General features: G+C 40.4%; 1 protein-coding gene across 1 annotated transcript in view; it reads right to left on the reverse strand.

Annotated features, from left to right (window-relative positions):
* uba7 (ubiquitin-like modifier activating enzyme 7) overlaps window positions 1–16,219 on the reverse strand; it is a 36,692-nt gene that overhangs the window by 1,965 nt on the left and 18,508 nt on the right. Inside the window, exons 22-23 of the mRNA XM_074673651.1 lie at window positions 3,212–3,313; window positions 759–841 (exon numbers count right to left, since the gene is read on the reverse strand). Of these exons, the coding sequence (XP_074529752.1) occupies window positions 759–841; window positions 3,212–3,313 (185 nt within the window). The remainder of the gene's footprint in view (window positions 1–758; window positions 842–3,211; window positions 3,314–16,219) is intronic.

The following is a 16,219-nucleotide window of genomic DNA, read 5'->3' on the forward strand; positions in this document are numbered from 1 at the left end:
TTCAAATGTTATCTCAGACTGCAAGTTCCCACTCTACAGGTCCAAAACAGGAAGCCCAGGGCTGGGTAACAGCACAGGAAGTGACTGTTGAAGAGGGCATTTATTCCGCTCAGCCTGCTGTCCACATGCCCCTCTCCCCCTGCCGCTTAATCTAACCACAACACAAGCTCCCGTGAGACTTCAGCATCACAAACAGAGGAGATCTGTGCAGTCTGTTCATTATAAGCATGAAACGAAAGTAAAGAATCATTTTAATCAGAGACTGTTTGGCATACATTCCAATGAGATATTACATATAAACTCTTAAGGTTTCACTTGATTTACTACCTGCAATCAAAGCACCCCTGCAGGCTCATATTCTGCAGTGACTCCTCAAACTGATGAGTAGATGTAAAAACGTGACATATCTGACTCATTTCAAACACCCCGAGGCGCAGAAACTTGGTTTAATGTGCTGTTGTAGCTGAACAGGCCTGGACAGCACAGGCTCTCTGATGCAGAGAGAGAGAAGTTCACCCTAATTTAACCGTTTGACTTCTGTCCTCGACAAACAGAGGGACACTGGAGAGGCTGTCCCTGTCGTCAGGGTCCGGTGATGCATGCAAGTGTGTCAACAGGCTCTCTCTGCACAGGCTCAGAGGAAACACCTCATCCTGCCATCAGCTTTAAAAAAACAAAGGGAGGCTGCACATTGTGATTGTTTACGTGTGCAGGGTTGCATGCCATGTGTGGCAGTGCAGTCTGTTTAATGGACATACCTCAGCTTCAGTTTCTCCTCTTCACCACTGTACAGCATGGCTGATCCGTAGAAGAGACTGCAAACTGTTAAGCCACTTTTTTCCTGCAAAAAGACCAATAATTAAAAGTGCACTGTCAAAAAGAAACTGCAATACATGAATAAAGTATCCTGTGCATGTGCTTATAAAGAGGTTAGTTCTTAAGCTTTATGTGTCCTTGAATGAATTCAGCAGTTCAGGAAGCTCCCCAGTCTTCACGAACAAACAAAGGAGAACCCAGACAGTCAAAGGTTAAACAAAACCCAGAGCAAATAAGATGACCTGCCAATTCATTTTCCTATTCTCTCCTTCTGAAAAAAGACTCAGCTAAATAGGAAAACCAACTTGTGTTCAGGGCAAGAAGATGTTTACAAAAAGAAAAACAGGAGGAAGCATGTGCTTACATGTTCTGATTTTGACCTGTATTGAGTTATTGAGTCAATGAACTGAATACTTTAGGGAAAAAGTGAGAATCAGTTCTTGTCCTCTGTTGCTTTTAACTACTGTCATGTTGACACAACAGTAGGAAGGCAACAATGTCAAATCTGGCAGATCTCAGTGAATGACTGAAGGGGTTGTAATAAATCAAGAAGTCCCTGTAGAGGAGTAATATTTTGTGATAAAGACAGGAAAATGGCTGGAAAATTGTATCACCTGTCTAACTAATAGGTTTAGATTTAGAATTTTACACATGGGGTTTCTATTCTTTTGACTTCTCATGTTGTAAATGATGTGCAGGATAAACAATATGATTAATGAGCATATGTTGTGATAATCAATTTAATGTAACTCTCTGTAAACATGAAGTTTTCTATTCATGTTTTTCTAAATTTACCCTTTTGAAGGTAGCTTGATTAGTTATACACAAGTCCAACATAGATTTCCCTGAAAAGACACTATACAGTATCATGGTATCATGATTTCTTATGGTATCAGATTGCATCACACCAAACCATATCACATAGTGTTGTGTTTTGTTGTATCAAATCAATCAGTTTGGTATGGTATGTAATATTATAATACTTATCGTATTGTACTGTGCTGTATCATGTCGTGACTTGTCTTGTGCAAGGGGCAACATCTGGTTAGTAAAAATGAAGCCTATGCAAAAGTGCTAAAAGTCACTGTTGGTTGAGAATCCCCTTTAGGCTGGCAGCAGAAAGACCGGAAGTCACGTACTCACACAGCCATAAAAACTGACTTTCACGGCATTAAAAAGTGTATTTACAGTCTGGTTCAAAAAACATCTTGGGTCTAAAAAGTTCATTTCACTGTCAGCACACACTGTACGGTAAGTGAATTTTTTTCTATCTCTGTGATTCAGAAGTTATTAGGATCGTTTGATTTTCCAATCAGAGGCACAGCTCAGGTCATGTGACCACCAGGCGCCCTGTAACTGCTCAAAGAAAAACTCACCGCTGACGTCATAGGGAATGGGACTACGTCCACTGATTGGCTTCTTTCACGGTTTCAGGAACAGACGGGTGACGTTGCGGATGCTTCGTCCATGTTCTAAAAAGTCTGTGGTCTTGTTTTGTGGTAGCCTGTCACACCTTTGTATCATACTGTGTGACGTAGTATCCTCTGCTATGGTTTGAATTCAGTACAGTATGGTGGGGCACGGTTTGGTACCATTCGTATTGTATGCACCATTTATTTTCTTTGGTGTGCTTTTAGATATTTCTGTTTGGGTTAAGAAATCATGAAATCATGCAGTTGTTTGGAATATTTTTATTTTACCCTGAAAACTAAATCTTTTTTTTCACATAGCCTAGGTTTTATGAATGATAGGTTATTTTGGCAGGGTCAGAAAACCACTAAACGCATGTTTCCATTTTATTGTAATTGGATAACTGTATTACTTTACATGGGCTTTGACTAGTTTCCAAACTCAGCATTTAAAATTCAAGCGGAGGAAAAAAATGTTCAAACAATAATTTTCTAAAGTGAAGTTGCATTGCTCTCTTTTGGCTGTTCTTTTAAGGCAAAGGTATGCATCAGTATATGCATCTTTCATTTTATTCTATGAGCTTATATGCAGAATGCAGAATGCTGCAGCTGTTTTCTTTTCTCAAACACTTTTGCTGAGCTCTGATTTTCTGAGTTCCAATAAAAACACATCAACCATAATTAGTGAGTTAACTGAGTGACTTGATGAAAAAATCCTAAACACTTTGGCAGCTATTGGAAGATAGTCAACAACGACAGCCTGACCTTCCTCCAGGATTTCAGACTGGATTCCTGAAGTTGTGAATGGAAGGTGTAAAGTGGCCAATCATTCAAACAATGGCTATTGTGTGTACTGAAGGAAGGGGAACAGGTTTAGATAGAGCAAAGCAAAAAAAAAAACATGGATAAATTCTGAACTCAGTGGTACTGGGTGTGGAAAAGAAAAAGAGTGTGCTTCCTCACAGAGAGGAACAAGGGGGACATACCTTGATATACTGGAACAGATCTCCCAAGGTCATTTCCTGCTGACCACTCTGCCTGCTCTTAACCAGGAAGTCATCCCACAGGGTAAATTTCTTTCCTGCGATCTGCCGATAGACATGATACATACACCAACACACAGACAGACACAAGCAGATGAAAGATGAAGTTCTATTTGCACTGAAAACATTGAGTCCAAAACAAGAGCCCAGAACGCTCACGGACAGAGGGCCTTCATTTGTCATCACTGTTACATAGCAGCTGAGAACAATCAGCAGCCCTCTGAGGGCTGCAGTAAAGATCTCAACATGCTGACATGAGGTCAAGAAGCTGCTTCCTCCTATATGAAGAAGTGGGCCTATTGCTTGTGTAAAGTTTCCATCCTGAACACCTACTTAAGTTCAGTCATGACAGAGCAGTCTGGGTAAGGCTGAATTAGAATATTAGAATGTTGAAAAGTAACCAATAAAGCTTCACTACAAAAAGTGTTTCTGCCATTTTTTAGTAAAAACTGTAACTCACCTGGGAAGTCCAGAAAAATACTTTAAGATATTAAAAGCCAAACTGTTTGAATAGAGTAAAACAATCTGCCAATGGTGTACAAAAATATCCTCCCCAAGTTTCTCCAAATAGGAATTAAGAATTGCGTCTCAATACAAGAAACAAGACAAGCAATTTTTCTTTCCTCACTGGCAGATTTTTTTTTTTTACGCTTAACAGGTAATTCAGGCCTTATTCTAGGCTTTCAATATCTCAAAATAAGACATTTTTTCTGGATTTCCTGTCACCCAAGTCACTCACTGTTCAATCAACCTTTGATCTCTGAACCTCCAGCGTCTCGACACTCAGGAGATCAATGTAACCCTGCAGAAATAAAGAACCTCCTGATATCACTGGACAATAATCAGGTATCACATGACTTAGCTGAAAAAGTTCACCATTACAGGACCATCACCGACCTGATGTAGGTCAGGATTCCTCACATGCACAAGCAGAGTCAAAATATGTCACACAGTCAGACAAGCCAGCCAGTGCAGGCGCTGTCAACTGAGAGGAGCAGTGAAGAGCAAAACTTGGCTCAAGATGTGAATACCAAAACTCTGGCTAAACCTGGGTCCAATTATCTCTGCTCCAGCAGCCAAGGGGAACTTTTCGACTGGCGCTCAAAACTCCCACCACTAACAGAGTTTGGGGTTATGGAGACACACTGGAGGCAAATTTCTCCTCCTGTCTGAGGGTGTCTCGGTTTCTTGTCTGCTTCTCTGTCAATGAAGGTTTTGTTTGCGAGGTGCACATCTTACCACCGGTCACTTCTCCCCTAGCAGCACATGAACCAATGCTGATATGCTTAAAGAGCAGAAAGCCAGTTATTCTGAATAATGTTGCATTAAGAACATCACAGTTTCTTTTTCACCTTGTCCATTCTGTGTTTCCATACTGTATAGCTTCTCCTAAGTGCTTTAGTTTGCTGATGCTGATTTCACACAATGCATAGCTGGCTTGTTGGCTATTTTTACTCCCTCCCCTCCCTTCCTCTCTCTCATATCTGTCGCACAGCTCAAACAAGAACCTGACGCCAATCAACTACCCCATCAGTCTGTGTGTAAAGTGACGTCAGCGCCTCAACAAGAATGCTGGAGCTGAAGTGGCTGCTGGAAACAATTACAAATGGTTTCCCACAAGAAAAACCAGAGTATCTTTCTATCACAGGACTTCATGGTGTTGTGTTGTAAAAGAATTAAATGATTCACTATCTGAGGAAAGAGACGAAATGTGAAGCAGAGAGTTATTGTTCAAACTAGGTTAGAAGGGCAACCATATTTCTGCAGCATTAAAAGATAGTTTTGCTGTAATTGTTTTTTTCTGATAAACTTTTGAATAACAAAACCAGGGGGAACATGTGCTGTATAAATTGAGATTAGAATGCAACAACTGGTCAAAAGTCAAACACTGAAGACTATTTTTTTTTTTTATTCAAACATAATTTGGCACCACCAACACAACCTGTTTGGCTGTGACTGAGCTGTTGCCAAGCCTATAAACATTTTCTGGGCATCTTCAATTAAACATCCACAGGTTACTGCAGAGCAGCTTGTAAAACACTGCCTTGCCCAAAAAAAACTTTCCACCAATAAAAAAAAAGGTCACACACTCTAATGTTTCGTTGGTCTGCCTTTAGCTTTGATTATGTGAGGCTAACTGGGAAAACTGGCTTCAGTTTGTTAGGGAGCATAAAGATTGGACTGTGGAACAATTGAAGGTCATGTGGTCTGATGAGTCCAGATTAATCATGTTCCAGAGTGATGGGCGCATCTGGGTAAGAAGAGAGGCAGATGAAGTGATCACCCATCATGCCTAGTGCCTATTATACAAGCCTGTGGTGGCAGTGCTATGATCCGTGGTTGCTGCAGTTGATCAGGTCTAGGTTCAGCAACAGTCTGTGCTCAAAGAATGAGGTCAGCTGACTACCTGAATATACTGGATGGCCAGGTTACTCCATCAATGGATATTTTCTTCCCTGATGGCACGGCCATATTCCAAGATGACAATGCCAGGATTGATCAGGCTCAAATTGTGAAAGAGTGGTACAGGGAGCATAAGACATGGATTAGCCACCACAGAGTCCAGACCTTAACCCAATTGAGGGGCTGTTTATACAACAACGGTTTTTGGGTGAAACGCAAAACTTTAGTTGCGTTTTGGCCTAGCGTTTACACGAAAGTGGCGTTTCAGCCTAAAACGCAAACTTTTGAAACAACAGTCCAACAGTACCCTTGTCATGATCGTCACGGACTACAGTGTTGTGCATGGACTACTGAATCTGCTGAATGTGCATCTGTTGCTCCAATTCTGCACTTAGTTTTTACCAAAACACCAGATAATCGGCTCAACTCTACTTCGATGGAGATCTCCGTGTAAACGCTGAAGGACTTTTTCACTGTGTTTTAACGTTTTTAAATGAAACGTAGCAGGGGCCTGAGAATCTTTGGCATGTTCCGGAGAAGGCTTTGCGTAGCAATCAGACTCTACTATCAACAATGCAAGATCTTGGTGAAAAAATTAATGCAACACTGGATGAAAATAAATCTTGTAATATTGCAGTATCTCATCAAAAAAAATGCCACAGCGAGTGCGTGGCGATCCAACAAAATATTAGAGTGTGTGACATTTCTTTTGGTGGCAACTTTTTTGGGGGCCAGGCAGTGTATTATCTGCATTTAACTGGCTACAATGTTTATTATTTGATGTGTATTAACTGATAGTGTCTCTGTACTGCTATACTTTATATAAGCACTAATGTCATGGCTTTTGACAACTCTAGCTGCCTGGATTGAACTAAATGTATTATCACATAAGTCTGCACTATTAAAGTCAGACAAGCCTATCCCAAGCTTAGAAGGTATTTTTTCTGTCTGCTGGGGTCAACAGTTATACTGACCACAAATCCCTGCCAGGTGCTGCTTTGTAGCTGACCCCAGCTGCACAAAATCAGAGCTGCATCAGAGCTTGGGTCCTTCACCAAGATGTAATGCTGTGACTTTTTAGTTGGCTCATGGAAAACACATTAAATGTAACTTTGTCTGGGAGTGAGCATTAAAAAAATGAGTCACAAAGTGATAAAGAAACACAAAAAAGCCCTCCACTTGGCAAGCTGTTCAACCTCATGAAAGCCTTAATAACTTATATTATATTACTACACGAGTGCTGCGTTCAAGTGCAGCCATTTCTCACTGGAGTAAGCCGATCCAGAGGTCTGTTTGGACATAAAGCAGATCTGGCAGTCAGGATTCTGGGAGGTTCGACTGCACCAAGTTTGACTTCAGAGGATGAGAGTAAGACAAATGGCCACTTCACCTGGCCTGATCAGGACAGAGCCACAGCAGAGGACATTTAAATTTATACTGTTTTTTACTGGCTGTATCTATTGGAGGACAGCCAAATCTCTAATCTGCACCACATATTTAGTTCTGTATTATAAATGGAGTTCTCAACTTCCCTCCTGTACATGACACAGCTGCTCTTCACGAAACAATAAGGGAACACATTGTTTCATTAACTGCTTCTCATTTCTCTGCCTCGGTCATCATAGTTTCCCTGTGTCACTGGGTAAACACGCAGTGTATTATGTTTCCCAAAACTACACTTTTCATTTTGAATCCACGTTGGTATTTTCATGAAATCACTGTTATATCTAAAGGTTCAGTGGTTCCCCCTTGTTGTCTTTCCAGGCTCATGTCTAAATGTGTTACACCACCATCTTACTTTCCTCCACAAAATCAACTTCTGTGCAAATGATCTCTCCCTTATCTGACCTAATAACAAATGAAGCTCCATGACATTTTTAAATAAATGTCTAAACTTCAGGCTGCTTCCTCTTGTTTACAGGAAGCTTTGCAAGCTTTTCCTGAAAGCACTTGATCTGGACAGTTACAGCTTCCAGGAAAATATCACAATAACCTTCCTATTAAAATATACCACATAAACTTGCAGAAACAAATATACATGTCACGATGTAATAAACCAAAAATTAGCATTGCAAAACTAGGTAATGAAAAGTCTTTATTTGTTGACAAAATGGAAAACCAAATGGCTTAATTCTTAGTGATTCATGAGCTGAGCTGTGCCTCTGATCAGGTAAACTCGTCATCTGAATATTTTCTAAACCGCTGAGCTAGAAGAAAATAAACCAGAATTTAGCAGGTATCACACACACACAAACAAATGGCCTGCCTACGTCATTGTGAAGTGTCTTTCTACACATAGGGCTATCTCATAAAGGTGTAATTTACAAAACAACATTTCATCTGAAAACGCTAAAACACAGTAAAAAAAAAAAATCAGCGTTTACACAGAAACGCTGATGGACTGAAAACGCTGTACTAAGCATGCCAGGCCTGATATGAAGGTGGTGCTATAACTGTCTTGTCCAGAAGCCGTTTTTGGGAGATCTCCACCAAAGTAGAGTCGAGCTGATCATCTGGTGTATTGGGGAATACTAAGTTAAAAACTGGAGCAAAAGATGCACATTTTGTTGAAAGACAGTCAGCAGATTCAGCAGATTGAGCAGCACAAGCACAACACGGTAGTTCACGACGATCGTAACAATGGTACTGTTGTCCTGTTGCATGCGTGTGCGCGGTGCGGAGTGTGACGTCAGCTTTTCCACTGAAAATGCCGGCTTACCGTTTACACGGCAACGGTGTAGGGAGCGTTACAGAAAAATCCCACTCTGGAGGCTGTTTTCAAAAGTTTGCGTTTTAGGTCAGCCGAAATGCCATTTCCGTGCAAACGCGAGGCGCAAACGCAAAAAAATTTTTTGCATTTCACCTTAAAACCGTTGTCTTGTAAACGGCCCCTAGGAGTCAGCACAAGACACAGAGGGCACTGCTACAACTTTAGAATAGGGATGGGTACCAAATTAGGTAATTTTAAAGGTACTGACCGAATTCTCTCAAAAGTACTGGATACCGATTCACGTGAAATCAAAAGGTACCATGTTTAGGTACCAAAATGCATCCTTGTGACTGTAAGAGAGTGGAAGAGTAGGCGGTTTTCCATGCTGTACGTGAACACAGCATTGCAAGGTTATATGTTGAAGAATAAATATGTTAATTGAAAAAAATTGAGATTTTACTAGTAATCAAAATAATAATTATTACCACAAAAACACAAAAAATTACCAAAAATTACCATACCATTGGTACCCTACAGTGTCAAATGTGAAAGGTACTCATCCCTACTTTAGAGACTTTTTGGTGTGTGTTAAGTTGTTTTGGTTTGACACGGCCCTCTAACACTCCCACTGTTGTTCAACATGATTGTCCAAAGAAGTGGTAACAGCGATCATTCATCATGGATCATGGGCGCTGTTCGCATGCTGAAGTAAACCGTGCTGAAGCCTACCTCCCTGAAGCAGGCCAAAGGTGACCAAAAAAACTGGGCTTTAGGGTTGAAGCGCACTTAAGCTCAGTATGGTTTGCCAGCGTAATTGCGTTCTTACTTTCCTATCCTTGACTCTTTCACAGCCCTATTCTCTGATTCAAAGCACTGTAAGTTTATTAAGTTATCTGTAACAGTCAATTTAACCAACAAATGTGAGCCATGCTCCAACTTCACAGGATTGCAAAGTCAGAAGAATCAATGAGTCACATAGGACTCAGAAAGTCATAAAGGTTTGAACAAAGAGCTAAAAACTTTGTAAAAAAAAAGGAAGACTGTACAAAACAGAAAAATGAATAATCAAGAACATGCTACAGATCTTCTATGAGTCATTATGTGTCATCAGAGTGCTTAAAAACGAACTCTGAATCATGGTCAAGAGCCAGATCTAAATGGTTTCTGATTTTTTCAGAATCAAAGTACCAGAGTTTGGGGTTATTAACTTTGTGCTCAGGATCCTGCAGAATTAAGAGGCTCCTCAGGGAAGTTCAGCACCACAGAAGCTTACACCCAATGAAGTCTCAACAAGTGGTAGTGATTGATGGATCTAAAAATAGATGCCTGCTGCTGCAGATATACATGAGGATGTGGGAATGTTGTTACACCAGAGGAAGTTCAGCCAAATGAACCTGATAAGACGTAAGAATGAATGTAAGTTAGATTGTGACCCCCTTCAGGAACTCAGTTGTACTGGTCATGTTGCACACGGTCACTGCATGCTCAGCTGAACCATAATGAGACTTTTCTATCTCGCCCTCTGGGACAATGTTGTGTTTGTGGAGCCAGGAAGCTGAAATCAATTGGCAAACCTTGATAATTCTGCCACAAGAAACAGCACTGCCGAGGAACTCTCCAGCCTCAGCTTCATTATCTGGCGAGACTCCCGACACTGGAACTCTTTTACAACCCAGTATAGCTAGAGGCCTGTTTCTTCAAAGGCAGCGTTTTTCCTTTGGAGGGCTTCAAAGTGAGCTTCGCAGCAGACAGATGGAAGTGCTGTGTGGTCTTTTATAGATCATATTTTTATCTTAATCTCTTAAGGCTGTCCTTTGCTTTCATTATGTGGAAAAACCCACAAACTTTCCAACAAGCTGCATGTTCCTGAGATTCAAGCAGATCTGCAGCTTACCATTAAAACTTGTATGAGACACCACATTTTAAGATTACAATTTAGTCTTATTTTCTGTGCAATATGCTTAGTGCAGGTTACATTTTTACATGAAAATATATATAGATTTTCTGTCCACAACTTTTTTTTGCAGTGAAACATCCACTCTCCTTCTGTTCTTCGGCTCTACGTTCTTTATAGAGTGGACAGACAGTTCTGGACAATCGCATTCACAAAGTCATTACATAAAACTCTTGCATAACAAAGGATACACCCGTCTTTAACACTGAATCCAGGAAACATGTAGGTTTTTAACGCGCACTGGACGACACAAGTGGACAGTCTATTCCCGCTTCACTCATTCAGTTTTTAATACACCTTTCTTTAAAGCACAAGGCCAAGGTTGATGGCAGTGATCCAGCTAAAAATATCCCATCCCATCCTATCCCATCAAAGGGACATTAAGAGGTCTCTCTTTGAATAGCTAACTCTGGAGCTCAGTTTTTTTTTTATGTTACAAAATTTAAAGCAGAAAGGCTGTTTGTTCAGTGTTTGCCCAGAATCCAACACATCAATGCTCTAGTAATCAACATACACAGTCGTGCATAAATTAATTAGAAATCTTGTACCCCTGTACATACAGAAAGCACAATTTCCTTTTGGTGATCTCTGTGTTTTGGCTTCCACATGAAAAGATTAGAGGTTTTTTTTTAAATGTGTTTTGATGATGAAGGTAACAGGTCTATGGGAATATATTTGCATATGTGCCCAACTTATTTAGAAGCTTGTTTTTTAACCTTTATTTAACCAGATAAAAGACCCATTGAGCCCAAGGCCCTATTTACACGACAATGTTTCATCTGAAAACGCTAAAACGCAGAGAAAAAAATCTGTACTGAAACGCTAGAGTAAGCGTGCCCGGCCTGTAGGTGGTGCTATAACGGTCTTGTCCAGAAGCCACTTTTGGGAGATCTCCACCGAAGTAGAGTTGAGCTGGTCATCTGGTGTATTGGGGAATACTAAGTTCAAGTGTGGAGCAACAGATACACATTTTGTTGAAAGACAGTCAGCAGATTGAGCAGCACAAGCACAACACGGTAGACCACGAATATCGTAACAACGGTACCGTTGTCCTGTTGTATGCATGTGCGCGGGGCGGAGTGTGACGTCATCGTTTCCACTGAAATCGCCGGCTTACTGTTAACAAGGCAATGGTGTCGGCAGCGTTACAGAAAAATCCCACTCTGGAGGCCATTTTCAAAAGTTTGCGTTTTAGATCAGCTGAAACGCAGTTTCCGTGTAAATGCAAGGCTGAAACGCAACAAAACTTGTGCGTTTCACCCCAATATCGTTGTACTGTAAATGGCCCCCAAGATCTCTTGCTATACAGAGGACTTTTTAAGGAATATGTTTCACAGACCTCTGCAGCCCAAGCTCCACTTCTGCTTTATGTTAACAGCTTCAGCCTATATTAGCTTCCGCTATGCGTGACACTGAATTCTCAGTTTGAAGTGCCAGCAGGCGAGTCAAATTATATGTAGGGATGGGTACTGAATTAGGTAATTTCAAAGGTACCGACCAAACTTTGTCAAAAGTACCAGGTACCAATTCACATAAAATCAAAAGGTACCATGTTGAGGTACCTAAATGCATCCTTTTGACTGTGAGGGAGTGGAAGAGTATGTGATTTTCCATACTGGACATGAACACAGCTTTGCAAGATTATATATTGAAGAAGAAATATGTTAAATTAGAACAAAATAAATTTATGAATATACATATGTATGTATATCAAATTTTATTGTTAAACAAATTGACATTTGAAAAAGCCAAAAAAGTACCGAAAATTGGTACCGTTGAGTCTCGGTACCGGTTGCCAGGTATTGGTGCCGGATCGTTTTGAATGTGATAGGTACCCATCCTTAATTATATGTAATATTATTGGCCCATTTTTCTATGAAGAAGAAAGTGTTGGTTAGTGGAAAGACTTTTTTTTTTTTCATTATAAAGATCACTGTAGCATCTGTGATCTTAAATAAGGCTGTTCGAGAGCAGTAAAGCTACATCATGTCTGCAGGAACATGTTTGTTTTTGTATGGCTCCTTCTTAACAAAAGGACAACAGTACTGTCATGTAAAGTGTGCCCTTTGTCAGAGCAGGGGAGTCATCTGCTACCTGATCGCTATTGATCACCACTCTCTGTGGACTGCAGAGCAGAAACAGATGGCTGGGACCTCCAACTGCTCTCTGCGAAAGCATCCTTATTCTCCAGAGAATTGGCATCATACCAGCTTTACATACAGCCCCAAGACTCTAAAAATGAAAAAAATGTCAAAGGTTGAAATATTTTCTGCGTAACACCTGATGGATTGCTTCTGGATTGCTTCTGATGAGGTGGTTCACTGTGGGGGAGGAGTGGAGGTCTGCAGACACTTCTCAGCGGAGTGCAAAGTTTGACACACATGCTAAAAGCAGGCCGTTCCTTTTGAGAGACTTCCATTGACGTGTAAAACAGCAAACACAACCTCAGAGTGATTGTCTTCTAAATAAGAAGATAACAGCACTCCACCTGACTGAAAATGACCTGGGGCAGGAGGGCTGAGTCAATAAAATGCTCTTTTTACAAATGGGCTGCTGACGTGCTGGAGCCTGCAGACACCCACACAAGCAAAATGTCTTAGTTGCAGTTATAAAGCGTCAAATGCTTCACAGTGATGTATCTTGTGAGAGGTTTGGGGATAACTCAACTGAGAAAGAGACAATTTCTGATGCATGTGTGCACTTTGAAAACCTCAGAGTATCTCTTGTGTATCACCTTGATTTATTTGTACAGTGTTGAAGTATCTTATAACTTTCACTACAGTATGGAATACAGATGCAGCTTTAGTCCATGCTTATATGCCAGTCATCAATTTAACATCAACATCCAGCCCTGAACATAAACTGTGATCAATGTTGTTACATCCCATACTATGGTATTGATTAAACCCTTTAGTAACCAAAGGTCACATGCTCTTTAGTTACGTGTCATAATTGAGTGGACTGGTCATTGGCGCAACTTATTGATATCTGCAGATCAATACGATGTCCTGTTCTTGTCGGCAGTTGATAAGCTTTACGCTTACTTAATGACAGAAACACAGAGGAGTCAGACACACCGGATATGCAATTTATCTTTTCAATACATACTTGAAGACATGACACCACATATGTCTGTCTCCAGATAAAGAGATATGAGCTACTCACTGTACCACAATGCTTGACAGTAGTAAAATTTGGCTCTCAAGAAATCATGCTCATGTGAAGAACCAAGACACCACACAGAAATTCAAGATCAAGCACGAGACTCTGAAATAAAGAGACAGTATGAGCAATGAGATGTGACAAACCAGCAGTAAAAGATGTAAGGCCGTTTGATTGGACAAACTACAACTGTGGTCTAAATTGACAAACTGCAGCAACTACTTCACAGATCAATCACAACATCACAAAAGGCATAGACAAAGACAAAATTTGACTCTTAGTGATAAAATTGGAAACAAAAAGCACAATAAACTCCCGTTAACAGTTTTTATAAACCCAGCCATGGCAGTCTGTGGATGCACCCCTTCTTTCATAAGTGCATTCATGTGGTTTTAAAGACCAGTAAAAAGTTACTTCATGACTATTTCCATTACAGAAACTACACGTGTAAGTCAGTGCATCACGAACACTGAATACATGATTATCCACAATGGTTTACAGACAGCAAGCAGACAGACTCTCCTGCTGTGTCCTGCAGAGCAGAGGACACAGTATGCACCACCTGTGACATTCTCCTGCATACAGTGAGCCAAGCACGCAGATTTTTGTGTTTAAGTATGAGGTAACACTTTCTAGGTGAAAAGAGAGAGAAAAAAATAATAGTATGACAGAGTGACTTGAGAATTCAGAGTTAACGGGTACATTTGCAAACCCATGACATCAGGAACAGACAAGAAAATTACTTTTAATGTCGCTAACGAGAAACCTGCAGCCTATCTCCTGCCAGCTTGGTGCTATAATGAGAGACCAATAAAACAGGAGGACAGACCTCAAATGGTTTCCAAATGCTGGAGGTCCAACAGGTCTGAAGAAAAATCATGGTGAGAATCATGGGATTGAGAATGTATGAGGAAAACGATAACTACAAAGATGGAAAGATTTCTGAAGATATGAGGTGCTGTGTCAACTGCTGGTTTAACACAGAGTCAACGCAGCTGTCTATCAGAAGGTTTTAGAGAATTTAATGTCACATCTACTGAAAAGCTATATACAGACGATGATATACTCTACAACAGGGGTGGCCAACCTGCGGCTCGTGAGCCACATGTGGCTCTTTGCATTTTGGTGTGCGGCTCTTCTATCCACTATATAGTTATGAGTAACGGTGTACCAATCAATCTAAAATACAGATATACTAATGCCAAAGTGGGGATCAGTATTGATCAATACTTGAGTGATAAGATTGATACTTAAGTTTCAGTTTCTCCACATGTATTCCTCTTAATAGCTCATGTGCTCATATCTATCCATCTATCTATCTATCTATCTATCTATCTATCTATCTATCTATCTATCTAGATAGATAGATAGATAGATAGATAGATAGATAGATAGATAGATAGATAGATAGATAGATAGATAGATAGATAGATAGATAGATAGATAGATAGATGGAACTTTGTCTCTTCTGCGGTAAAACAGGCATTTGTCTTTGAAATGGCCCCAAATACAAATTTAAACACACTTATAAAAACAATAAATGTCGCTTTGAAATTAATTTGCATTTTATGTCATTTCATATATGAGTGAGAGGAAGTGCGTTTGTAAGACCACTTGTGTGATGTGGCTCTTTGTAGTACCAGGCTGATTTTTGTGGCTCTTGTTCTCTGATTGTTTGGCTACCCCTGCTCTACAAGCAGCACTTAGCACCTACTCCCACTACTAAATGGTTTGCTGACCATGATATTACATGATATATATTTCTTAGCTGATAGGGAGATAAGGTTGAGATGGATTAAAAAGTGATGCCAACAATGAACAACTCTGTCTCCTTGAAATGGTATTATAGGGATGGTGACGGCTAGGCTTATCAGGTTCAAAATAAATAATTCTGAATAGAAGAGCTTTTAAGGATGATCTGATTCTTATAGTCTCTGAGTGAAAGTTTCCACTTCATTGTCTGCTCTTATCTAAATAAACAGCCTCTGTACAGACTGAATCGCTTTTGATGACATGAATGGGAAGTTAATAATAATCTTAGGAACTGAATAACATCGTTGGTGGAACAATGTGATGAAAAACAACAGATGACTTAAAAAACATAAGGTCAACCTACACCATAACACCACCAACAAAAAACGACAAAAAAAAGTGGAAAACAACAGAAGGCACAAGCCGTCTGTGTTGATCACAGATTACTCATTATCCCATGAGCACTATTCATGTCTGAGGCTTGAGTTACAGACCGAACAATGCAGCTCCATGCCCGAGCTCCCGGAGGAGTTGTGAGGGCTGAGGATCGTGTTCACCCCTTTTTTTCTTCACCGGCACAGTCTGTGGAGGCAGATTTAACCACATGTGAGGTAAATCTCTCCCCTTTGTTGCCTCATTTCTCTTCTTTAACAAGCCCCTGCTCTTTGTGTGACCGGTGTGTGACCTTAAATTCTTAAAAACTCACAAATCAGGTAACATCAGATTTTTGTTTTATCTTGTCTGTCTCCAGTGCAAATAAACAAAACAACCAGGACAGTTTGTTTTGCAGAGCAACTTGTGAATGGGTATTATTAGAAACAGATAGTGCAACATATGAACACAAAATCCCCTCTCCTCCAGCATGATCACGTAGCCCCTCGCAGGGAAATCTGGTTTCAATACACAGTTTCCTGTGAAGGCAGGAAATGGTCGTCATTTCTGCAGGCAATTAACAAAGAACCAGTGTGAG

This window comes from Halichoeres trimaculatus, unplaced genomic scaffold (assembly GCF_033239565.1).
Source record: "Halichoeres trimaculatus isolate MK-OKI-2021-1 unplaced genomic scaffold, fHalTri1.1 fHalTri1_scaffold_1, whole genome shotgun sequence".
NCBI classification, from domain to species: domain Eukaryota; kingdom Metazoa; phylum Chordata; class Actinopteri; order Labriformes; family Labridae; genus Halichoeres; species Halichoeres trimaculatus.